This window comes from Meleagris gallopavo, chromosome 1, assembly GCF_905368555.1.
Source record: "Meleagris gallopavo chromosome 1, MGAL_WU_HG_1.1, whole genome shotgun sequence".
Taxonomy (NCBI): Eukaryota; Metazoa; Chordata; class Aves; order Galliformes; family Phasianidae; genus Meleagris; species Meleagris gallopavo.
The window spans coordinates 153976769-154001647 of record NC_139404.1 but is presented as its reverse complement, the minus strand read 5'-3'; the positions used below and the strand labels follow the sequence as shown (position 1 = coordinate 154001647).

The following is a 24879-nucleotide window of genomic DNA, read 5'->3' as shown; positions in this document are numbered from 1 at the left end:
GCTGGAATACACCATCACAATACAAACAAGAAATTAGTAAAATCTTCACTACAAGGTGTCACAAAGAAGTAAGATGTTTTCAAGAAAGGGAATTTTAAAACTAATTAATACCGTCATGAAGAAAGAATATGCCATTTATCAGTGGAATTAAGAGCACAGCTGAAAGAAAGTCAGTAGTGATTGGTATTGCATACCAAAAAACAATCATTTAAATGAAAACCCCATCCATATGAAGAACAACTGGTTAAATGTTAAATCAAGTCCAAACAATCGGGGAACATTAACAGCACTTCGGCAAGTATCTCCAGGTAAGTGAGAGGCAGAAAATTCTTCCTCGCTACTCCATCAGGATGCAGCTTGATGTTAACAAAGTCCCAAAAATCAAAAACAAGCAGAAGGGTAACAGGAAGTGCCAGGACTCAACAATATCCCTCCACTCTACAAGCAAGTATAAAAGTGTCCTTAAAATTATTTAAAACTGGGTTTGCTATTAGAAGAAATGAATGACGATGAAAAGTGTTGTCATGTAACATCATACAAAGCAGACAATGCGATGCTGTCTGTATCTGCCTCAACTAACATTTTGAATCATGCACATGATTCTGTTCTTCCTAGCTCAAAACTCATATAAATAGAAGAACAAAAAGGTGACAAGGAAGATCAGAGATACAAAACAGGTTCCAGACAAAAAGTACACAGAAATGAGTGGCAAGGGAATGGTAAATGGAATGAATAAATAAACAGTTTATTTCCTACATTATGAAGAAGTATGATATCAAATAACAGTATCAGGCATCAGACTTGAAAGAAAATAAGGGCTTTATCGTATAGGGTGAGTTGTGGAGCTTATTGTCACAAGACCATGTGAGAGACAGAAACATAAGATGGGGAAAAGCAAAGTCATTAAAGAAATACACAGAACAGATTCCATCATTACTTCTGGAAGAAAAAGATGGGCGAGACAGCATGTGAACTGCAGAATGCTGGAAGCTTTGAATGCACACAAAGGGGATGATCAATGTATGTGTGTCTTATTTCTAAATTCTTTCTTTACTAGTAAAAGTTGCAAGCAGTAGGTGTTTATGAAGCCAAGTTGTTTTGGATTAGTTAGTGTTGTCAGTCCTCTATCAAGGGATAAACTAAGATTACAGTATTGACTTCATTATAGTGGAAGAACCTTTCCTTACATTAGCTTACTAAGAATGAAGCATGTTGCTCAGAGAGTGAAGTTAAGTGCAAGAGCAGCATTCTGAGCTTAGCCTAAAAACAGCAGCTCTGACAAATGCTACTTGATGAGCCCAAACCAAGTTTGTACATACTAGTATGTGGGCAGCCCTACATACTAGTGTGTACCAGGATGCACAGCTGTTCTCTACTATAGATGTTATTCACTATTTGGAAGCATGACAGTTGCTTTCAGCTCAGACTACTACAACAGATCAAAATGTGTTTGGAAACATGATTTCTCAGAAGAACCTAAGATATATGCATAAACAATGATGTTTTGTTTATTTTCACTTCCCCTACTTTTGCATACTCAATTACTGCAACAAACCGTTTACCAAGAGTCACATGCAACATAATGTAAGTACACGATCTCGTATTGCCATGCAAAACATTCAGCAGGCTTGAGGCATGTCTCAGATGCAGAGAACAGCAGCTACAAGGAGAAAGTCTTTAAAACAAGACACAGGCTTATTAAGAGATTGCAGTTTTTTCAATATTATCACAAGAGACTCTTTGATTGTGGAAGTTGTTTTAAGAAAGCACTGCCACTTACGTATTCTATGTTCATTAAAGAACCAGCAATTACAGCTTCCTTCTGAGGAACCCATCAGAGTTGCACAGTAATTTACTGCAGCTAAAAGAAGATCCTACTCAGTTCAGGCAGAATTTCAGAGCAATCTGATTACAGAACCATGCAACTTAAGATATACCATTTCAGCAAATCATAATCCTTCGAATGGTAATATTCCAAATAGGCCAAGAATGGAAATTTCACTTAGAACCCTTCATGCTGTTCAACACACAGTAAAAGCAGATCTAAGTTTTAATGAGAATAGATACAAAGCAAATAAGTATAATTTGCTCATTGATTTTTTTCGTTGATTTTAAAGGTTTTTTTAATTTTTATTTTTTACTTATAGGTATTATTTCAATTTTGCTGTATCTTGACCTTCAGGTTACTAGAAATCACAAATCTTATGTCTTACCTTTGGTTCTACCAATTCCATCCGAATTTTCTGATGTTGAATGTTGGAAGCATCTAACGTAATGTTCACTTTGACTTTGTCAAATACACATAGTGTTGTGCCTTCCACAGTAAGTGATGGTACCTGTAAGTTCAAATTTTGTATAAAATACTTACTGTTCATACTGTCTTACATTTTTATACAAGTAGATACTTTGAGATGTAGTTCTTAATGTCCAGAGAGTTAGAGTGCAGGTACACATCTGTGCGGCTTTTTTTTTGGATCATTAGATATTGCCTATTATAGAAGCCCATTCTGATGTCAAAACCATTTTGCTTAAACGTAGAGAAGATCACAACAATACTACTACTGCAGAGTAATAAAATACTACTGAAATTAGAAAAGGCTCTATTAGCCTTCTAACACTACTAGCATAGATTTTAGTCATTTTGCTTGCATACCTCATAAAAAAAACCCAAACAATAGCAACAAAGAATAAACCTTATGAAATGTACCTCACTGTTGTAATCAAGTTTTGGTGTTGGCTTATCTTTTTCTTCAAAGAAGACTGTTCCTTCTAACCCATACTTGGGAATCAAAACCACAACTGCATTTCTTCTTACAAACAATATATACGCATCTTCATTCACTACTCCCTTAGTTTTAAAGAACAGCTGTAGCAGAAGGTAGAAGAAAAAAAATGTTAGCACATTCCTGTCTGGATTAAAAATATACCAACTTGAAAAGAGTAAAGTACTCAAGCAAATATAAATCCATTTACTTACTATTACACACCATATTTTAAAAGTTCATTCAAATAATTATACTTGCTATTTATAATACCATTTCATTCAGAATATTTATTAAAAATATACATACATATAAATATAGATATAGATAGATACACACACACACACACACAAGAAAAGAAAACCAATGAAAAACCACCCATATGGATAGTGAGAGAAAAGCACTTTCTAGAAATGCAACTCTAAGCTTCACATAACATTCCCAGTACTGAAAAAGCTTTTCCTTAAGGAAACTGCACTTTTTCATAACAATTCCTGCAGACTTACTACTGCTCACCAAGCACAACCTGTCTGTTATTGCTCAGTGTTTCCTTCTTTCCTTTAAGGGCAACATGAATCCTCCACAGATCATGCTTACATCTCAGAAGTATTTACCTGTGTGTGGAAAGCAACAGATGCTCTTTGTGCATATTGAGCCATTTTATGCCGGTAATTGAGATTTTTACACAGATCTGCCAGTTTATGTTTATCAGTAAGTTCCGGATAGGTACTGTCTGCTCCTATGGCCACGGCCAAAAGACGATGAACTATAATGTCAGCGTACCTGCAAAGAAGATCTGTGATGTGTCAAAACATTTTTATCAGGTTTGACTAACATTTTGCTTTGTTATAGATCTCACAGCTCAAGAATTCTTTCTAATAGCAATGGTCTGCTGATAACTCCCTACATTAATTAGAAGATCACATTCTCTTTGCTGATCAAATATACACTCTGCAGAGAGTTTCTTCACAATACTGTAAACTACACTGTTTTCTTTTTAATCTAAAGAATTCTTTACTACATTCTACCAACACAGCCTGCATTATAAATACTTACAAAGAAGAAATAAAGCTTTAACTTTGAACTCAAGAATGATGTTTCAGCACAACAGGTTAACCCCCTTCCTCTTCCCTTTCTCATGAACTAGGAAAACTTCATTTCAGTGCCCTTACTCTGCAAAACATAATCACACAATGCTCGTGGCACACAGCTTTTATGAGAACTTGAGCCAGAAATTTTTTAACGTCTCTGTTAACAGGATTTACTAGTGGAATTCCAAGAAGTTCTAGAAATTATCCACACAAGAGAGACATAACATTAAATTATATGTAGAAAATGAAATAATCTAAGTGTTCACAACACAGCTTCCACCTGATGAGTAGCCAAACACTGCCTTACTCTCTGCTGGACTTAGTTAAAGCTAAATAAAGTTGGTTTGTATAACACCTCTTGTTTATTAAAAAAATTCCAACAAAAAAAGATAAGCATTTCCAAGTAAAACACTGCTTTGAAAACTATTTTCAGAATAGGAATGAAAAGACTACTCCAACTTGACAACAGAGGAAAACAAAGCGTTGGGTTTTAAAAATTGTGTGGAAAGGAATTCCTAACTCACATGAGAATGCCTAGAAAGTTAACTTAAAAGCTCAACTTAAATGGGGACTGCAATCTTTGAACAGAAGATCCCAAAACTGGAAAAGTAATTTTTCTTAGTTAGGACTTATTAATCAAATCAGAGTTGTTTCAGGCTACACTAACTCCCAGCTGACCTAACGAGAAGATGGAAACTGTGAACACATGCAAACACTTCCTTACTTCCAGACTTTAACAGAGAGCAGCAATGTAAGTGATGCAAAGCCAACAACTGTCTGAAAAACAGCATCCATGGCTCGGAAAGGAGAAGAGTGTTTCACTAACAATTAAAATACAGAAAAGAATTAGTGTTATCTACTTGCTTTCCCTGAAAGAGGTTGGTCTTTTTTCTTTTTTTTTAAAGCACATAATTCTTCTTTTCATCAAACGGTACAGACACCTTCCTGCAGGTACTAGCAGGTAAAAGGCAGATCAATATATGCTTTCAAGACATTGATTTCCAACTGCCACTCTTGGATAAGTGGCCAACCAGACGGAAAGCACAGCTTTTTCAATTAATTCACGAGAATGGTAAAAACCTGCCTTGGATTTCGCTGCCTTCACAAGGATGTCGTAATTCGATGGAGGAGGAGCAGGATGTTTCCGGAGCAAGGCAAACTCTGGGAACTCATCATAAATTTTTTGTGCTACAGAGACATTGGCAAGCAACATGAACTCTTCAACCATGGAGTTGGTCTCTCTATCAACAGAAAATATTTTGTATAGTTAGAAAAGTGTTAAATTAGATACTTGCTTTGTATCCTATTATTATCCTAACAATATTCTATAACACTATCTAGTTATCTAGAATTTTTTAAAACGGTACAAAGTAGGCATATATTTTTAAGACTAACAGCATGCCAAAATGTAATTACGGAACTTCAAATAGCGGGACAGAAAAAAAAACCCCAAGATACTCTAAAATAACAAATCCAGAGAAAAACACTCTTTAAAATGGCAATGCTATCACCTCTGGAAAGACTAATAGATTTCTTATTCTTAAGAATACTATTCAAGCACGCATACAAGGCTCGAAAGCACTGTGGTGCACACCATCAAGTCATGACAGTATACACAACTGTAAGATCTGCATACAGATTTTAGCACAGAAAATACCTATTAGTAGGACAGAGAGTACCTAGGCACAGCAACTGAATCGGTAGCACCATTTAATGAACTCCTCAGTAAGGCTGTCAATGTCACTCTGCGATTACCATGTTGTTGTTAAAGTTTCAGTAATCCACACCTCCAAACTCTACTTTCCCTTCCTCTGTGAGTAGGAAAGATCACAGAGAAATGTGGAGAGCCTGTAACCTAGTGCTCCATTAAACCAGTAGTAAAGACTTAAGCTCATGGATGAAACACAGTTCAAACTTACTTCATAAACACAGTAGTAAAATACAGAAGAACCATCTTTCCAAGGATTACTGACTTGGACTACTGCATAAACTCTGTACTCTACAAGCTGTTACTTAATTCGGGATAGGGATGGAACAGTAGGGATATTTAAGTAACTGAGGAAAACAACAGGGCTTACTTAAGTTCCTTAGTTTGCAGATCAATAGGATCATGAGTTTCACTATCCATGTGAAAACGAACTTCTGGTGAGGAAAGCGTCAAAGCTCTGGAAGACAGTTAAATGATATTACTGTAAAGGAGAAACAGCAGCTGAGTTGGAGGCCTACCTACAACAGCTTGCTTTGTAACAAAATGGTAATTAAAAAAAAGAAAAGAAAATGGAATTAACGTTCAAAACGGTAGAAATTGCAATGCTGATATACATCTCTACTAGCTTCTACAATTTCAGATTTAAACTGCCACTTCTGGTTACTTGCATAACTTCAGTAAGAAATCCCTAACGTTCATCAGTTTTGCAAAGGATATCCCATCTTTTGTATTATTTAGAGAACAAAGATAACTTTTTATGCAAATCAAAATGGCAAAACATTGCTTTTTCAAAACAGTTTAACCGCAAAAATGGATATACACAGCATCTTCATGTAGTTCAACAGCAAACAAGAGATGAAAAAAGGAAAAAAAAAATAACAGCACCACTGCATTGTTTACCCATTATCAATTCTTTTCTTCTTCAGAATTTTTGCTAATTTGTTCAGTCCACGCAGGCTGACAGTAATATCATCATTCATTGTTGCCGAATCAATTCTCATCTGTGCTTCAGCATATGTGAGAGAAGCCTTGGAGAAGAACAAATCATCATCACAATACTCAAAAGCACACTTCCATCTCTCAGAAAAAACAGTTTCTTTTTGTCGTAGCTCATTCACAATAGTACAAAACTTGACATTCATAGAGGTGTTGAACGTAATTCTCAAAGAATAACAGAACAGCACACATCTATGCAAAACTCCAAGAAAAAGTAAACATGCAGAGTACTCTTTTAAAATGCTGATATAATACCTGAAGTTAACTAGATGACTAGCTGGTGTATATCAAACTATGTCTAATATGTATCAATCAATTTATATTTTTTAAGTAAAATACTATAAAGTGACTATACAAAACAACATTGCACCATTGAATGTTTAGAAGAACAGCGCAGGATAAAAACATTTCCCTCACTTAAGGATTCAAGCTTGGTTTCCTAACTTCGAGAAAGCACATCAGTAATGGAAACAGGAAAACTTCAGTATAAAATTTTCACAAGAAGAGTTCGTTTCTTTTACTTAAACACCACATTCACCCAACCAACCTTGGAATTAATAATACTCTTTGTAAATCTGGTGTTCAGAATTTCAGCCTTTTGGTTCATCTCCCATATACATGAAAATGCAAGCCTATGAGATGGGAAACGGGAGGAAATCTGTTAAAATCCACGCACACACATCTGGAGTTTCTTGTCAGGATCGAAATATGGATCGTGTACATGTACCTGTCCACATTAGATCTTAAGGAGCATAAATTGGAGCTAAGCAGTTCTGGAACCATATCAATCCTCTGCAAAATAAAAGATAAAATGCATCACTAGTCATAATTACTTCATACTGTGATTTTTAGTACACTGAAAGCTTGGAAATAATAATTTCCATCATTTTGAAAATGTTATACAAATTAGGAACTAAGAAAAGGAAAGCAACGAAAAATCCAACCTCATAATTGCACAGAAAAATTTCCGTAGAGAAAACTTACCTTTTCACACAGATATACAGTTGTTCCTCTTTTTGCTGATTCCTCATCCAAAGCGTTTCCTGGACGGATAAAATGACTGACATCTGCAATATGCACACCAACCTTAAAAAATAAATAACAAAACCCAGGAAGTGTCACATTATACATTCTATGAAGCAAACAGCTCTCAACATAAAAGAAACTTTCTCAAGGTTTTATTTGAAACCCAGTCTACCCTTTTCCTATTCCTTCCAGCAACTTCTATATTTACAAGTGGGAAGAGTTAAAAGCATTGCAGAAAATGAACAGTTGCAGCAATTATGAACAATAAAGCCATGTGTACATTTAGTGGAAAACTGCATTTGTTACCAACTCAACTCTTCAAGCCTCTTTCATTTTCTTTAATGTCCACTGCAAGCTGGGTTTCTTGCTTTCCCTATTTGCTGGAGTTCTAATTTTGGCATTCTCTGCTATTGCAATTACAAATTAACAAAGAACATGTGCCTAAATCAGATATAGTGAGGTACAGAGCTTGTGCTAGTCTTGTAGCTTTTCAATGACTTTTTCTAATAATTCCTTAACTATTACAGCGGTAACTTTATTCCTTCTCCTACTAGTTCCTTATCCTAGCCATAGGCACTTGTGTCTATACTCACTTAAAGCAGTAAATAAAATCCATTACTTTCTCACATCAAACGAGCAGACAGCAGGTTAAATCGCAAAGATGTTCAATTACGCTTTCGATACTGATGTAATGCAAGTCAACTGCGTTCCTTTATTCCCACCTCACTTACTGTCAGCAGTGCAGACCATTAGTTTCTTTCACAACAGACCTAGAGTTTTGCCTGCATCAATTACTGTTCTCACTACTGACTGTTTTGAAAAGCAAATAAGCAAACAAGAGCACAACCCACCTCCAGATTTCCATTTCCTATTTCTCTACAATGTAATGCGTCATCAATATCTGTACAGCCAGGAGGATCAACGCTACAAACATATAGATGCCTCAAGTCCTCCCTATATTTCATATCCTGAAATTAAAAAAAAAGAAAGGAAGTGGTAAAGAATATCCACGTTAAAGGAGAAATAAAAAGAAACGATAATTTGAGAAAAGCACTTTGTGTAAGACTTTCCAAAGTAATCCAATACTTTTAAGTACACAGTTTGCAATGTTATTCAAACAAGCAAAAGAGATACACAGAGACTGTAGTGATAACAAAGCCAAGATAATGATAGCTAAGAAACTTTGTTATAGAGCAAACAAAAGGAATCAGAGAATAAAACCATCTTTCCAACCATCTCACAATTGACGGGACTCGGAATCAAGAATTTTTAAGTGAAATCATGACTATGATGTCCAGCTAAATAGTTTAGGATAGGAATTCTCACAATTAATCTTAGCTAAGACTCTGAAGCCTACACAGTTTAAAGGCATTGAACGCTCAGGTGGTATTTGCTTGTTGTGCAATGGCTACATAAAGATCTTCCTTAGATAGGTATCTTAGACTAGACAGCCAACTTTTACATAGCTTGTCCAAGTAAAAATACATCAATCAGTTTCTAAGCTCAAAAGAAACAAGTATACAATAAATAATAAAACCAGACTACTCCGAAGAACTGAAAATACACAAGATGCTCAAACAAAAAAGTTTCATCCCCCAAAACCAAATAAATGAAAAAAAATCCACCCCTCAAGAAAAACAGCTGATGTATGCAGAGTTTCCTTTTCTTTACTTTCTAAACCAACCATTTCCCACACTTAAGATACTGTGGAGAATCTGAAATTCACTAACATCAATTAAAACAAGCAATTCTGCAAACAGTAACTTTCTTTCCTCTGATTACCGTACTGGATTATACTGGAATATATTAAAATCAACACCAAAATAATCTGAGAAAAGACCTATCGGCTACTGCATTTGGTTACAAACCTGTCTAGTGAGACACAGAAGCCCCCCCCAACTCACAGATGATTTATAGATAGATATATAAATATATATGAATTATATATATTATATTATATTCATATATACGAATATAAATATATATATATATATATGAATTGTAATCTCCCACCTTTGTTAAACAACTTTTTTTAAACATTTCAAATGAATTCTGCATTATGGTGGTTTTTCTTGCGTTTTTGGTTTGGTTTGGTTTTAATTTCAACGTATCTACCTCTAACAAACTTTAGCCAAAATTCAAAGTCTTGTGGAGAACTCTCCACAGCAGATCAGACTACATGTTCAGAACAACTTGAATTTTAGGTTTAATTTTAGTGCACCTCTATTTTTGGTGCACTGGAATATTCAAGAATATTGTAAGTTGAAGCAGGCACAATAATTATGGCTATAATTTTGAAGCTTTTACCTTTTCTGTAATGCTCCATGGCATTTTTGGTAGGAAACTGAGGACATTCTGAGAGAATGGCTGATGAGGGACATCATGTTCAAGGAGAAGAACTTCAGTCTCAGTCTCTTTATCTCCAGCACTTCCCAAATTCTTCACAAAATGACCCTGAGAAATAGCATACACGCGTATATATAAATACATACATATATAGCACTGGAACGGGCTGCCCAGGGAGGTGGTGGAGTCACCATCCCTGGAGGTGCTCAAGAAACGTTTAGATGTTGTACTGAAGTACATGGCTTAGTGGGGAAATATGGGTGATAGGAGGATATTGGACTGGATGACCTTGGAGGTCTTTTCCAACCTTGGTGATTCTACGATATAAATATAAATACACATGCACACACATGCACAAACATCAAGTAACACTATATGTTCAAAATTAATTAAATACATGAAATAAACCTAAAAGGAACACTTTTTTTTTTCTCCTCTCATCAACTCAACCTAACTTGTTTTAAGTAGTGCAATTGCAATGTAGCATATACTAAAGATGCCTAATGTCATAATAGCAGCTTGTAACTAGCGAATAACCTGTAACTAGCAAATAGCTATCTTGGTTTATTTAACAATCTAGCTAGCATAAATTAGACTTCTATTTTATTATTGGAATAGCTGGCACATATGATGATGTTTCAAGGAAGTAGAGAAGTGAAATCCCTGTATTGTGTACAGAGCCACAAAAACAACCCAAGGTTTCATCTTCACAAAACTTTTAGAAGTGCTATCTTATCTCTTTTTAGCATACAGCATCCATTTACTCCGTAGAATTGTCCTAAACCTATTATAGCTGTATCTCTGAGCCCTAAGCACAGTTTTCTTCCTTCCACATGCAATATATGTACTGTCCACATGTAAGAGAAGGATGGATCCCTCCACGCTCCCCCACTCCTTCCCCCCTCAAACCTCCAAATACAGGGCTAAAGTTTGTTTGAGTGCAAGCGACCTTCATCACTCACAGATAAATTTGCTCTTCACATAAAGCCTTTCATGATTATACGCTACACTGCTGTTAGACTTGAAAACAGCAGTTTGTTTTGCCAAGATGTCTAAAAGCTGAGGGTTTACAGATAAAACAACTCCATTAGCCCTTCAGCCTAAAAATTAAAAGTCAGATAGGTAAGCGTTAAGACGGAAGTATTAAAACTTACATTAGGATACCTGGAATTCCTAGGCCAACCATCAATAGCAACAATTATTCTTTGTCCTTCCAATTTATCTGCTTGTCTTGTTTCTATTCGAATCCGAGGAATCCTGCGATCAGCTGGTGTAAACAAATGTCGCCTTGCCTATTAACACAGACAAAGGAACAAATTATTTCTACTTTGTTTTTTTTGTTTTGTTTTGTTTTGTTTTTAAATAGAGTTATTGCCTTACCTCTTTAATCTGTGACTTGGAGAGCATGCCACAAAACGGTCGCCAGTTTCGCTTTATAATACCCACTACTTTTCCTGTAGGTCTCAGCATGCTCTTGTTAACAGAGACCTTCAACTGAGACAAAAAAAAAAACAAACAACAACAACAGAAGTTAAAGACCACAGAACCATTTAAACTCAGCACGCATCTCAAACCTTGCTGGTAGTAGGTTATGAATCACTACAACGCTATGAACTCTCTTATGACATCATGAATGGAGTAATGCCTTCCTGGGCTTCTTAATACTTGCAACATGACTAATTTGTCAAGTTTTCTCACGGACATAGCTTTAGAACAAAGAACAGAAAAAGCCTAAAGAAATGCTAGCCTGTACTACAGTCTCTGCTCATTTCCTAGCTATCTCCGTTTTTTCCCCAACCTATAATTTCCACTTTCAAGAAGCCTTTTTATGCAGCTTCAAAAATTCTCCAGCAATTCTAAACACAGTAATTAAAATGCATTCCCATGGAATTCAGTGGGAAGATTGTATTTTTTAAGGAAATGCAAGTATTTATTAGACAGGGCATACATAAGTGTGCACAGACATTAAGCAGAATTACTGCAAGTAGATAAGGAGTATTTTATAACCTGTTCCAAATGAACGCGTTGCCATTAAAAGCCAACCAGTCTATCTGCACATCAGAATATAGCTTTGCATTATTACTTGGCTACTGCTCAGTAACATTTTTCTCTTAATAAAGACAGGAATCATTAAAATAATAAAAGATAATTTTGTTGCATACAATGTTTTCTTTCTTTTCTTCCGTTTCAATGTCATCTTCATTCTGGCCATCATCTTGCAGGACCACTGAGGACGGTGCCACCCACTCATCTTTTGCCAGCAACTCAACAGCTACAATATCTTCATGAACTGCTCGGTTTAAATGCTTAAGACCCTGTATAATTATCTGGATTTTTAGAAAACAAAATGGAAATACAAATGTGCATGATGATAGCAACAAAACACTCACATCAGTGTAACAGAAGAGTATATATGTACAACAGGCCCAACACACTATGCTTGTGACACACTTCTTCCACTGTCCAAGTTTCTTTTGGTACTGATGATATTATTTCAGAATTCACAGAATCACAGAATGGCCAGGGTTGGAAGAGACCTCAAGGATCATGAATCTCCAGCCCCCCTGCCACATGCAGGGCCACCAGTCTCCCCATTTAATACTAGACCAGGCTGCCCAGGGCCCCATCCAGTCTGGCCTTGAACACCTCTAGGGACAGGGCATCCACAACCTCTCTGGGCAGCCTGTTCCAGCACCTCACCACTCTCTCCATAAAGAACTTCCCCCTGACATCCAACCTAAATCTTCCCTCCCTCATCTTAAAACCATTTCCCCTTGTACTGCAGTTATCTACCTTTCAAAGAGTTGATTCCCCTCCTGTTTGTAGGCTCCCTTTAGGTACTGAAAGGCTGCAATGAGGTCACCCCGCAGCCTTCTTTTCTCCAGGCTGAACAAGCCCAGCTCCCTCAGCCCGTCTTCGTAGGGGAGCTGCTCCAGTCCCCTGATCGTCTTTGTGGCTCTCCTCTGAACCCTCTCCAACAGCTCTCTGTCTTTCTTGTACTGGGGGCTTTAGACCTGGACACAGTACTCCAGATGGGGCCTCACAAGAGCAGAGTAGAAGGGGACAATCACCTCCCTATCCCTGCTGACCACTCTTCTTCTGATGGAGCCCAAGATACCATTTGCTTTCTGAGCTGCAAGGACACACTGCTGGCTCATGTTAAGCTTTTCATCCATCAGAACTCCCAGGTCCTTCTCCACAGGGATGCTCTTAAGGACCACTCCTTCCAGTCTGTATGGATGCTTGGGATTCTTCTGGCCCAAGTGCAAAATCTTGCACTTTGCTGTGCTGAACCTCATTAGGTTCACACGGGCCCACCTTTCAAGCCTGTGGAGGTCCCTCTGAATGGCATCCCTTCCTTCCACCACGTCAATCGCACCACTCAGCTTGGTGTCATCAGCAAACTTGCTGAGGATGCACTCAACTCCGTCATCGATGTCATTGATAAAGAGCACTGGCCTCAAACCAGACCCCTGGGGGATGCTGCTCGTTACCAGCCAACCCCTGGACATACAGCCATTGATGACCACCCTCTGACTGCAGCCTTTTAACCAATTTCTTATTTCACAATTCCAATAGTCTCTGTAAAACCACTTGTTTTCCCAATTTTTTTCTTCTTCAAATCAGAAAATTCTTCTATTTTTGCACGCTAAATCCTTTCACATACTGCTGTGAGATCGGAATACAATAATCTGTGAGCCAAGGAAGAACTGTCAGCTGCTGCCAGAAACAGGGAGTGAGAAGTCATCTGCTGCCATTTGGAAATAGTACGTGTCCAACTGTACCAGCTGCACGTTCAAAATCCAGCAGGCAGAAACCAAGGTAAACTGCTCAAAGGGCAACAGCCGAAAAATATCAGGGCAAATAACACAAGAGAGCCCCATGAGGGCTCACCACAGTTTTCCTGTAAATATTCCTACAAGTTTACTACTTCTTCATCACACGCTTCAAAATAATTTAAGAAAATACTATTTCAATTGACTTGAATATGACAGCGTTGAAAATCAAAGATTCCATTTTAGTTTATTATATACTTTTTCAAAGGACACATTATGCCTTTTAACATCATCTTTTTTGGAAAAGGGCATCCTCAGTATTCCAGTGGTCTATCTCCACAAAAACAAAGCAAAAAAACCCACGTCAGAAAAATAAACAAAAAGAGAAAAAAAATAATGCTGCATTTTAATACCACTTACCACTGTGAAATAATTACATAACCATTAAGTAATGACCAAATAAAATTCACAGTGTCAAGTTAAAACACCCACCTCTTGGTTTTCTTCAGCATCTCCATGAACCCAGACAGTAGCTTCAAGATAATTATCTCTGCTTGCTCTATAGGTTCCTTGGAGGTAAATGCCAGATTTTATTCCTTGCTGCAATTTACTAAGAGGAATGTGTTCTGGGAAAATTATTTTGCCACTTTCTATTTCTTTCTTTAAGGGAAAAAAAAAAAAAAAAAAAAGAAATAATCTTTTACATTCATAATTACTCCAAAACTGATCTCAGGAACATGAAATTCAAGCTAGCAAACTCCAAAATTATAACTGTGTATAAGAACATATATGCACAAGAATGAAAAACTGGTATTGAACAGTAATTTTTCTAATGAAGCACAAAAAGCATAAAAATGTGACAACACTGAGAACACCTGTTTCTCTTCCTGCTTGCCTGCACTGACTTAAGAGGTCACCACACAAGTAATGTGGACATTTGTTTGTTTTTATGCATTGACTAAACATAGACTTGGAAAAAAACATTAGTATAGTACTACACAGCACAGAGGGTAAGTAGCTACATGAATCAGTCAAAGTTAAATGAACTGCAGATAAATGCTGAAAAGATCAGCTCAGTCCCCCACTCTCGCATGTCCCAATCCAATCCATTAGAGTAACTATGATCACAGAATCACAGAATTGCCTGGGTTGAAAAGAACCTCAAAGATCATCTACTAGACCAGGCTGCCCAGAGCCACATCCAGCCTGGCCTTGAATGCCTCCAGGGATGGGGCATCCACAACCTCCTTGGGCAACCTGTTCCAGTGCGTCACCACCCTCTAGGTGAAAAACTTCCTCCTAGTATCTAACCTAACATCCCGTCTCAGTTTAAAACCATTCCCCCACGTCCTATCACTACCCACCCTCGTAAACTGCTGTTCCACTTCTTGTGTATACACTCCCTTCAAGTACTGGAAGGCCACAGTGAGGTCTCCCTGGAGCCTTCTCTTCTCCAAGCTAAACAAGCCCAATACCATCAACCTTTCTTCACAGGAGAAGTGCTCCAGCCCTCTGATCACCAATGGAATTCATCTTCCCTTTACTTTAGTGGCGTTAGTTTTCAGCTATGTCAGCCTTACGAGGCATGCCTGGATGGGGAATCTTGTTCTAGTGGGTGGCAACCTTGCCCAAAGCATGGGGGGAGAACAGGATGGGCTTCCAATCCATTCTACCATAATTCTACGACGATGAAGTAACCCATCTTTGAGCTGCAGCACACAACTCTATCAACTTATCTTATGACTGAATCAAATCTTCTCATCAAAAATGTTTTTGACAAATAAACTTTGAAATAACAGACACAAAACAAAGATCTAGTTGGTTTGCAACTTTTGAAGTTCTAATTTTAGTTTGATTATTTGCAGTCCTTATACACTTCCTTGAATCACTTGTTAAGCTCCCCATCCTAGCAACTGGCTTTTTACAAAGAACTAAACAATACCTTCCAATAGGCATATAAGCAGCGCTTAAAATAGCTACAGTATTCCTTTCAGTTATCTAACAGTTTTACTGTCAAAATGGTAATAAAGACCAGAGTCCTTTTTCTGAACTGATGCTAGTAGCCTGACATATGGCATCCAATAACAGACTGCAGAATTATTTTATAAAATAAATAAGGCAAAAGAGAATAAAGACATACCCCTTCATCAGATACGCAAGCAAGACGATCTACAAGATCAGGATTATCTATCAAGCTTTTAATATACTCCTCACCTACAAAAGCACACACAAATATTTATGCAAGAGAGGTAGAGAATTTAGGTATAAAGACACTTGAAATTTTATACCTGAGCAACAAAGCAAATCTTCATGCCACTGAACTTACACGTATAAGCAGTTATCCCTTCCTCAAGGGCTTTCTCCTTATTATTTCTGTCGTTTGTAAGAAAGATAACTTGGATATCTTCATTCTCCTCATTCTGTATTTTCTTCAAGTGTTCACTGTACCACCTTACTGCTACCCGAATGGCTCTGTCGTTGCGGTCATTAGAGCTTTCTCCTTGTTCTTGCTCTATGTATGTTTCTCTAACAGTTAAAAAAAACATTGAAAAAGAAAAAAAAATAAATCCATAGTTACAATCATTACTGTTTTCAGACAAACATTTAAGACTGTAAGGACAAAAGAAATACTGCTGAACCAATTTTTAAAACGTGTAACACTAAAGACCACTGAAGGCTTAGGAGACAGGATCAAAAAACCTAACAAGGAAGCAGCAATTTCTTATGCAACCTCCTCACTGAGGACTGAACAGAACGGCATCCAAGACAAACACTGCTTGAGCCTTGATGCTGCTGTAGCAGAAACTACGTAAAGGCAAATTAACAGCATCTCCATTTTGTTGCCACTAACTAGCTGATTTTTGAGTTCTACAGATTGAACTGGCAGTAGTAATAAAGCATCGGAACACGTGTAAAATGAATAACCATGATTCCATTGCTCAAGTTAAAGGTCTTGCCTGACAAGTTCATTCACTATTTTAATCACCTTTTCAGAAGATACATGTGCTAATACCAACTATAAAATGAGAAAGCTCCTGTAACATCCAATTATTCCTCAGCCGGAACTCTTAGATATATCAAGTGTTGTGCACATCAGACTCATTTTACCTGCCTAATTCACACGTACCAGTTCCTTTACCAAACTTGAGTACAACGTTATACCCTATTCCAAACCGTACCGATGATGTTCATTGGTGAAGGAATAGAAATGTTTTTCAGGGTTTCCAATCACGTCTCTGATTCGTTTGTACACTGGTGCACTCCGATTCCTGACCTCTTGTAAAACTGTCTGTAGCACAATGACATTCTTAATAACAGGGTCTTCGAGAATATCAATCTGAGGAACAAAAGGAAAATGCATCAGAATTGCATTTTTTTCTACCCAGTAACAGGAATTGAAATATTTGCTTGTTTAATATGCAAAAATTTCTATAAATAACGATGCACTATCAGGTCCTTTTCCTCTCCCTGCAGGGAATCTGACTAGGATCTTAAGCTGCACCTTTCTCACATAGGCAAAAAGTTTAGATTGGGTTTTCCAAACTCTTGGTCACCTCAGTTTTGCTGAAGTGAAAAAGTGATCATGTCTCTCATGCTGACTCTCACCAAATGCAACCCACGTATTTGCAGGACTCCAACCAAATTTAAAGCCACGTCTACACCACAAGCTGTAGTCACGCGAACTTAGTTCTTGTAAATTACGATCTTTGTAAACACCACTGTATGCCTGTGTGAGTAAACCACAAAGTAGTATCTGACCACTATTACAAAGCTAACATGAACTTGCCTGTGCAAATGTAGGCTTAAGTTCTCCAAAACAAATCCCATTGTTGTCCTGCAGTTTTAAATTCCCCAGATTCAAAACAAATGGAATTCTGTTAGCTGCTCTTCACCTTTTCAACCACTGAATTTGCTGAGTCTTTTTTTTGTTGTTGTTCCTTTTAAATACAGGTCTGCTCTTTGTCTGTTCCTAACAGCCATGGTGCTGCAGAGCCATGTCCAAAAAGCCCATGCTCCTGTCAAGAGAAGCACGCATCCTTTTTTCATTTTTGAGCTTGTAATAAGCAAATGTGCAAACCTATCTCCAGAAAGAGACAAAAATAAAGTACTGAAGGGCATGGCTGAAATAATTCAAAGCCATGCCAGATCAAACTTCTCTGCACTAGATGTTTAGATTATCTAAGAGATATAGAACCGTGTCAACAGGGCAAGAAACTCACTATTTTCCAACATACAGGCTAAACTACCAGGCCCAATCTTACTGTTGCAGTCTTGTACCTGGGTAAAAACCTGTTCCTGTTGTCACCACAATCACCACATCCCCACCGCTCTGGTTCTTAGCAGCGTAGCCTGACAAATTCTCTGAGCGTTCAGTAACATAGGGACTTTGCCAACGGATCCCAACAACTCTATAGATAATAGCCTGAAAATATCTACTGACTTGATGTGGGAAGAAAATCCTTACTTTGAACTTTTCATACCAGTAACTGCTAAAATGCCAGAGCGCTGTGCCCTTCTCCTGAGTAACTGACAACAGCCTTCATGAATTACTCAGGGTTACGGAATCATTACGGTTGGAAAAGACTTCTAACATCATCTAGTCCAACCACTGACCCATGGCCATTGTGCCTACTAACTCATGCCCCTCAGTGCAACACAGGGCGAACAACAGAGTGCAACACATTTCTTGAACACCTCCAGGGATGGTGACACCACCAACTTCTCCAGACAGCCTCTCCCAATGCACCGCCTCTCTTTCTGAGAAAATTATTCCTAACATTCAACCTGAACCTGCTCTGCTGCAACTTAAGGCCGTCACGTCTTGTTCTACTCCTCCCAGTCTCACACATTTGCACCAGGCTATTCCATGTTCTGCAAACACATTCAACAGTAATCCAAAAAATCCTCAGAATTCAGCTTGGGAGATCCAAGCCTCCAGCCTGCTGCTGCTCTGTCAGCACATCAAGCCTTCATGCAATTAGAATCATAGAATCCTTAGAGTTGAAAGGTACCTCCGAGGGTCATCCAGTCCAGCTGCCCTGCAACAAACTGGAACTAGAACAGCGCAGCTAGATCAGGTTGCCCAGGGCTTGATTCAGCCTTGCTTTGAAAGTCTCCAGGGATGGGGCATCAACCACACACACCACCCGGTAACCTGTTCCACTGCATCACCACCCTCACTGTGAAAGATCTCCTTACATCCAACCTAAATCTACCCTCTTTAAGCTTGAAACCATTTCCCCTTATCCTATCATCGCAGGCCTTGCTAAAGAGTCTGTCCCCTTCTCTTCTGTAGCTCCCTTTCAGACACCGACAGGCTGCTATCAGGTCACCTCGCAGCCTTCTCTTCTCCAGGCTGCACAGACCCAGCTCTCTCAGCCTGTCCTCACAGGGAAGGCGTTCCATCCCTCGGACCGTTTCTGGGGCCCTCCTCTGGACACAATCTAACAGTTCTATGTCTCTCCTGTTCTGAGGACTCCACATCTGGACGCAGTACTCCAGGTGAGGCCTCACCAGCACAGAGCAGAGGGGCAGGATCACCCTCCCCGACCTGCTGGCCACGCTCCTTTTGATACAGCCCAGGATACAGTTGGATTTCTAGGCTGCGAGGGCACGTTGCCTGCTCACGTCCAGCTTGCCCTTCTCCAGGGCACGCAGGTCCCTCTCGGTAGGGCTGCTCTCAATCCTTCCACCTCTCACTTCGTACTGCTGATGGACTACAAAGAAGAGTACACCCCACACTTGTGCAATCGTACGCGGGCCCAACGGCCTGAACCAGGCCGGACTGGGCGACGCTGAAAGCTGCTCTCTGCGGCGGCAGGCAGACAAATCGCAACCACGGCATCGGGCGGACAACAGGGGAAGGCCCAGCGCGGTGCTGAGGGCAGCCCGAGCCCCAGGGCCGTCCCCACCCGCGCGCACCGAACCGAACCGAGGCCGCGAGGCGCTCACCTGGTGCAGGAGGAGGTTGGTGTCGGGCAGCAGGTAGTGCGGCCCGGGGCACAGGCCGCTGGCGGCGCCGCTAGGCCGCGCCTAGAGCGGGCAGGCGTCGGCGCCGCAGGGGATATCGTCGCGCAGGTAATGCTCTCGCACCACCTTCACCACGGCACCCGCCCGCGTCCGCTTCAGGAAGGTCCGCGAGGTCAGCATGGCGCAGCCTCTTCCCAGCGTCCCCCGCGGAGCCGGGCGGGAAGTGGCGCGGCTGCCGGGTCGCCGCGGTGATGGTGTTGCGCAGCTCCGCCTCACCCGTGTGTGCGCCGCCGGCCGAGACTTCTCCCCGTGTCCGGGCGGGCGCGGGGCAGCGATTCTCCCCCACCGGCCGTTAACGGTCGGTCGGTCGATCAGCCACCCGCCCGCCGCCCGGGTCCGCTTCCAGCGGGCAGCGCGGCGCCTCGTTACCGCTTCCTGCGGCCGGAACCGCCGCGAGGGCAGCTCTCAGGAAGGAGACCTCAGGAAATCGCCGTCTTCAGACCTTCCGTGAGCGTTTTCCTTCAGGGGAGGGGAACGATACGTCAGGAATGCGCTTAGTTTCCGTCACGGCGTAACGCCTTCGTGGTCCTGATTTCTGCCGTTGGCGCTTCAGGGCGGCTTGTAACTTCGAGAAGCAAACGGCGTCAGACAATGTCCCGTAAAAGCTCCAGGGGAGGCCGGAAGGTGAACGTCTCCAGCACCCTGCAGTCGGAGGACATCAGCTTGGAAACCACCGTCCCCACCGACGAGCTGTCCTCCTCCGAGGAGCGGGAGGGCGCGGCGCGGGTCACCAGGCAGCTGATCGAGCGCAAGGAGCTGCTGCACGGCCTGCAGCTGCTGAAGATAGAGCTGTCGCAGAAAAACCTGATGATCGACAACCTGAAAGTGGAATACTTGACCAAGGTCAGAACTGTTACGTGTCTTTTGTCGTGCGATCCTGTTTCTGGTGCTTTCAAGGGGAAGCTTGAGTTCTCAAAAGAACGTGTGTGGGTTGCGTGCTGGAATCCTCATTAGCTGCTTCTTGAGAAGCTGTGGGTGCCCCATCCCTGGAGGTGCTCGAGGCCAGCTTGGATGGTCCCTGGGCAGCCTGAGCTGGTGGGGGGGCAGTTCTGCCCGCAGCAGGAGTTGGAAATCAGCAGTCTTTAACTTCCCCTCCAACCCAGTCCATTCTATGATTCTTTTATTTGTATTGGTTTTAAATCGCAAAAGGAGGAAAAGAGGGATATAGAAGATTTAAATGACTTGGCTGCTGCCTCATTCTTAGGAATGGATGAGGTGGGATCATAGAATCATAGAGTGGCCTGGGTTGAAAAGGACCTCATAGATCCAATAGTTTCAACCCTCCTGCTGTGGGCAGTGTCACTAGACCAGGCTGCCCAGATCAAACTGGATTTCTTTAGTTTTTCCATTTCCAGAAACAAAAGAAAAAGACATATCTTCTGTTCAGAAAGAAAAAATGATTAATCACTGATGCAAGCAACTTCACAGGGCTTTTAACCAGAAGTTAGTGAAAGCGAGCAAAACTCATCAGCACCATTCCTTGATTTGATAGCAAAGATGTGGCTAAAATATACTGGCATACCAATTAGTAGTAGGAGGTCTTGTTGTTGTGTACAGTTTCAGTAAAGATGCATGGTATTTTGAAAGGTGTAAAAACTTTGCCCTACCTGGGTCAGGTTCATGTTTACAACCCTCCATACAGCTGTGGCTTTCCTTGGCTTGTTGGCTAAAGTTTAAAGGATAGTTTGAAATCAGTTGTACAAGTGCCTATGTTATCAAAATACATCAGTTCCAGACCTATTTTTTTTTTTTAATTTTGAGTTTTTAGGGCAAACTCCATAGCTTATTTTGCAAAACTTTAGTGTAATTAGAGATTTTGTTATTGCAGAGATCTTCAGTGTTACTGTACTTTCTAGGGCATTGCATTCTCTGCTTGTGATTTTTTTAAAACATATTCTTGTCTTCATTTTATAGTTACATTTTTATTTATTTATACACACACACACATATATAAATATTTACAACTGGATAGCCAGCTGGCATTGCAGCAAGAAGATGCTAGGTATGATAAGTAACACAAAGAACTTCATCTTTAATACTTTATCGATGTGAATTCAGGTTAATTCATGTTAATGAAAAATGACAATCGTGAGTTACAGAAATGGGATTTCTTTGGCAGATTATACTAAAATTTGCATTCTAAAAGTAAATTTGAGTTGAGCTCTTCCTTCCAGAAACTGAGAGTACAAAGATGGATAAGAGAGATTCTAAAAACTAAAAGGAATGGAAGGAGAAAGAAGAGGGGACAGATTCTGCATCTATGAACATGAATGTTTATGAACCGCAGCCTGGATAACTTGGGATAATAATGTTCAGCACTTCTAGTGAGGATTGCTAGTTGGTCAGAAATGCTTTCCCAGAATGACTTTCTGTTGATGAAGTAAAAACTTACCTTTCTCCTTGCTCTTCTGCAACTTTTGATTTCATATATAGCTGAAAATAGACTGGCTAGCAGGCTTTCCCAAATTACTTTGTCAATTAAATGTTTTAACACCTGTGATAGGTTTGTGAAAGCATAACATTACTTAACTGTACCAAGTGACAGAGCACCCCAGCTTAGAGTATGTGACGAATTCAAAGCCATATTCTTCAATAAGTTTGGAACAGATTTAATGCTGTGAAGCTAGAATTGGGATTAGTTATAGTAAAGTCTTCCAACTAAGGGAATCTCGTTAGCAGAGCAACGTCTCTGTGCACCTGCTTGGGCAAGGTTGGAATATCTTTGTTTGCCCATATGTTAATTGTTGGAGGAGTGCTCAGTAAAAAAGTGTTAATGTGCAAATTAATCTTAATGGACACAAGAAGGTTGAACTACTTCCCTTTTTTTTTTTTTTTTTTTTTTTTTTTTTTTTTGTCTCATTGCTATCTATTACCTGACATCCCTGTTTAACAGAATTGTACACTATGTACAGAAACTGTTCTCTGACTGCTTGGCTGATGTTCAGTTTTCTTAAGGAGGGAAAAAAAAAGTCTTATAATACTAACATTTATTATTATTATTTTTTTTTAACTTTTAAAGTTTCTTAAGTTACCTGTTAAATGTTTTTTTTAAAGGACCCCAGCTTTGGATGTTACACAGGGTGGAAAATGAAGGGATGTGTGTGAAATAGACCATATTGTGTGTATTCTGAAAGTCAGCGAGATGCTCATTGAAGTTAATATGGCTTTATTTGGTTATTTACCTTGGATTCCCTGGATTTTGTGTAGAAGTAAATAGTGTTTTCTCATATTTTTAACTTTTTAAGTTGACAAATTAAGGCTAACAGGAATTAAAATCATCACATGCTGCGATTGTCACTTCTCAGAATTAGATTGCTGGTGTCAGTGCCTTTGGGCTGTTATCAGTATAATTTTACTGAACAGTGTATTGAGCTATGAAGCTCCAGGTTTTACGTGTGTGTGTGTATACATGTACACACATATTTTAACATATATATACACTACACCTAATCTCACTCTACATTTTTCTCTCTATGACATGACCATAACTTACTCCGTAGCCAGGGTATTGTGTTTGTCACTCAAGTTACTCACTGCTTTGACTGCTTCGTGTCTTCTGTTTTCAAATCAATCGTAAAGAAAACATCAGGCGCTAATGAAACAAGAAATGGAAACTATTTTATTGAGACAAAAGCAACTGGAAGAAACAAATCATCAGTTAAGGGAGAGGGCTGGAGATATCTGTTGTTGTTTGCGTGACTTGGAATTAACAAAGCATGGCTACAAGAAGCTGAAGTCTCTGCCTGAAGATCAGCTTTCCATCCCAGAATATGTTTCTGTGAGTATTGTGTCCTGCATTGGCTTAAAGTATAGCCCTGTGGAGGGTCAGGTTGGGTTGGAATTACCTTTCTTCCTGACAGCCTTATATCTTCCTGTGTTTTGGTTTTGAGGCTAAACAGTGATGAAACACTCCAGGGCTTTGGCTGTTGCTGGAAATTGCAAGTTGTTGAGGCTTTGTCTTTCCGCTGCTTTGGCTCTAAAAAGGCCAGGGGTTGGCATGAGGTTGAAAGAGGACACAGCTGGGAGAGCTGACCTGTATTGGTTAAAGGGATATACACAGTGTTGTGCTCAGCAATACAAACTGGAGGAACTGGAGGCAATAGTGCAATAGTGACATGTTAAAGGAAAGAATGAGCAATGCCTGCTGGAAAGGGACATTAGTGTACTGATGGACAGCCAGCTGAACGTGAGCCAGTAGTATGCCCAGGTGGCCAAGAAGGCCATGGCATCCTGGCATGTATCAGGAATGGTGTGGTGAGCAGGACTAGAGAAGTCATCCTGCCCCTGTACTCGGCACTGGTGAAGCCTCACCTCGAGTGTTAAGTGTTAAGTTTTGGGCACCTCAATATAGAAAGGACATTGAGGTGCTGGAGCAGGTCCAAAGAAGGGCAAAAAGGCTGGTAAGGGCTTGGAGAACATGTCCTGAGGAGTGACTGAAGGAACTGGGGCTGTTTAGTCTTAGAGAAAAGGAGGCTGAGGGGAGACAATATTGCTCTCTTCCAATATCTGAAAGGTGCTTTTAGTGACAGCAGGATTGGTCTCTTCTCACTGGTGACAGGTGACAGGACTAGGCTTGCCAGAACAAGCTCTTAAAACATCTCTTGCTTTTTTGTTATGCTTTCCTACTGGCTCTTTCCAGAAGCCAGACTGTAGCTTAAATTATACTTTGATTATAGCTTTCTTGATTTTAAAAAGTTTGTTAGTTCTGGCTCATGAGTCGATACAGAGTCAGTGGTGGAACTCAGCTTGCAATGGAAGTACAATGCTTTCGTAGATTTTTGGCACGTCCAGAGCATCCTGGCTTGCTTCTGAGAATGCAAAGGGTTTAGGCATGTAAACCTTGATTCACCAAAGTGTTAGCATTGTATTTGTCTATAGAGATGGTTATTAAGGAAGCTGTAATGATGATAATTCTAAGAAGCTTAGTGCATTAGTTGATGTATAAATATTGTGTGAGTGACCCTGTTGCTAGATGGAAGCCGTAGTAATAGGTATGTACAGTGAAGTAAAAGCTATCCCTGGTAGCAGAAGGGAGACATTCTTGGGAGCATCCTTTTCAGAAGTTCCAAAATTTATACTTTTGAAAGTGCTAGGAAAACTTCAAGGCTCCAAGTGATAAAACAAAAATGATGAGGTTGAGGCCT

At 39.9% G+C, this 24879-nt stretch overlaps 2 protein-coding genes across 2 annotated transcripts in view; one reads left to right on the top strand and one right to left on the bottom strand.

The window, feature by feature from the left end:
* DIS3 (DIS3 exosome endoribonuclease and 3'-5' exoribonuclease) overlaps nucleotides 1-20020 on the bottom strand; it is a 28250-nt gene extending 8230 nt beyond the window's left edge. Inside the window, 18 exon segments of the mRNA XM_085215744.1 lie at nucleotides 2214-2336; nucleotides 2708-2866; nucleotides 4938-5094; nucleotides 5932-6018; nucleotides 6462-6589; nucleotides 7105-7189; nucleotides 7285-7349; nucleotides 7542-7643; nucleotides 8435-8551; nucleotides 9891-10037; nucleotides 11084-11221; nucleotides 11310-11423; nucleotides 12092-12256; nucleotides 14198-14365; nucleotides 15846-15919; nucleotides 16032-16231; nucleotides 16885-17042; nucleotides 19658-20020. Of these exon segments, the coding sequence (XP_085071870.1) occupies nucleotides 2214-2336; nucleotides 2708-2866; nucleotides 4938-5094; nucleotides 5932-6018; nucleotides 6462-6589; nucleotides 7105-7189; nucleotides 7285-7349; nucleotides 7542-7643; nucleotides 8435-8551; nucleotides 9891-10037; nucleotides 11084-11221; nucleotides 11310-11423; nucleotides 12092-12256; nucleotides 14198-14365; nucleotides 15846-15919; nucleotides 16032-16231; nucleotides 16885-17042; nucleotides 19658-19855 (2385 nt within the window). The 5' untranslated portion in view covers nucleotides 19856-20020.
* Nucleotides 20021-20030: 10 nt separating this feature from the next.
* PIBF1 (progesterone immunomodulatory binding factor 1) overlaps nucleotides 20031-24879 on the top strand; it is a 215130-nt gene continuing 210281 nt past the window's right edge. The window contains exons 1-2 of the mRNA XM_085215745.1: nucleotides 20031-20594; nucleotides 21650-21737. Of these exons, the coding sequence (XP_085071871.1) occupies nucleotides 20327-20594; nucleotides 21650-21737 (356 nt within the window). The 5' untranslated portion in view covers nucleotides 20031-20326. The remainder of the gene's footprint in view (nucleotides 20595-21649; nucleotides 21738-24879) is intronic.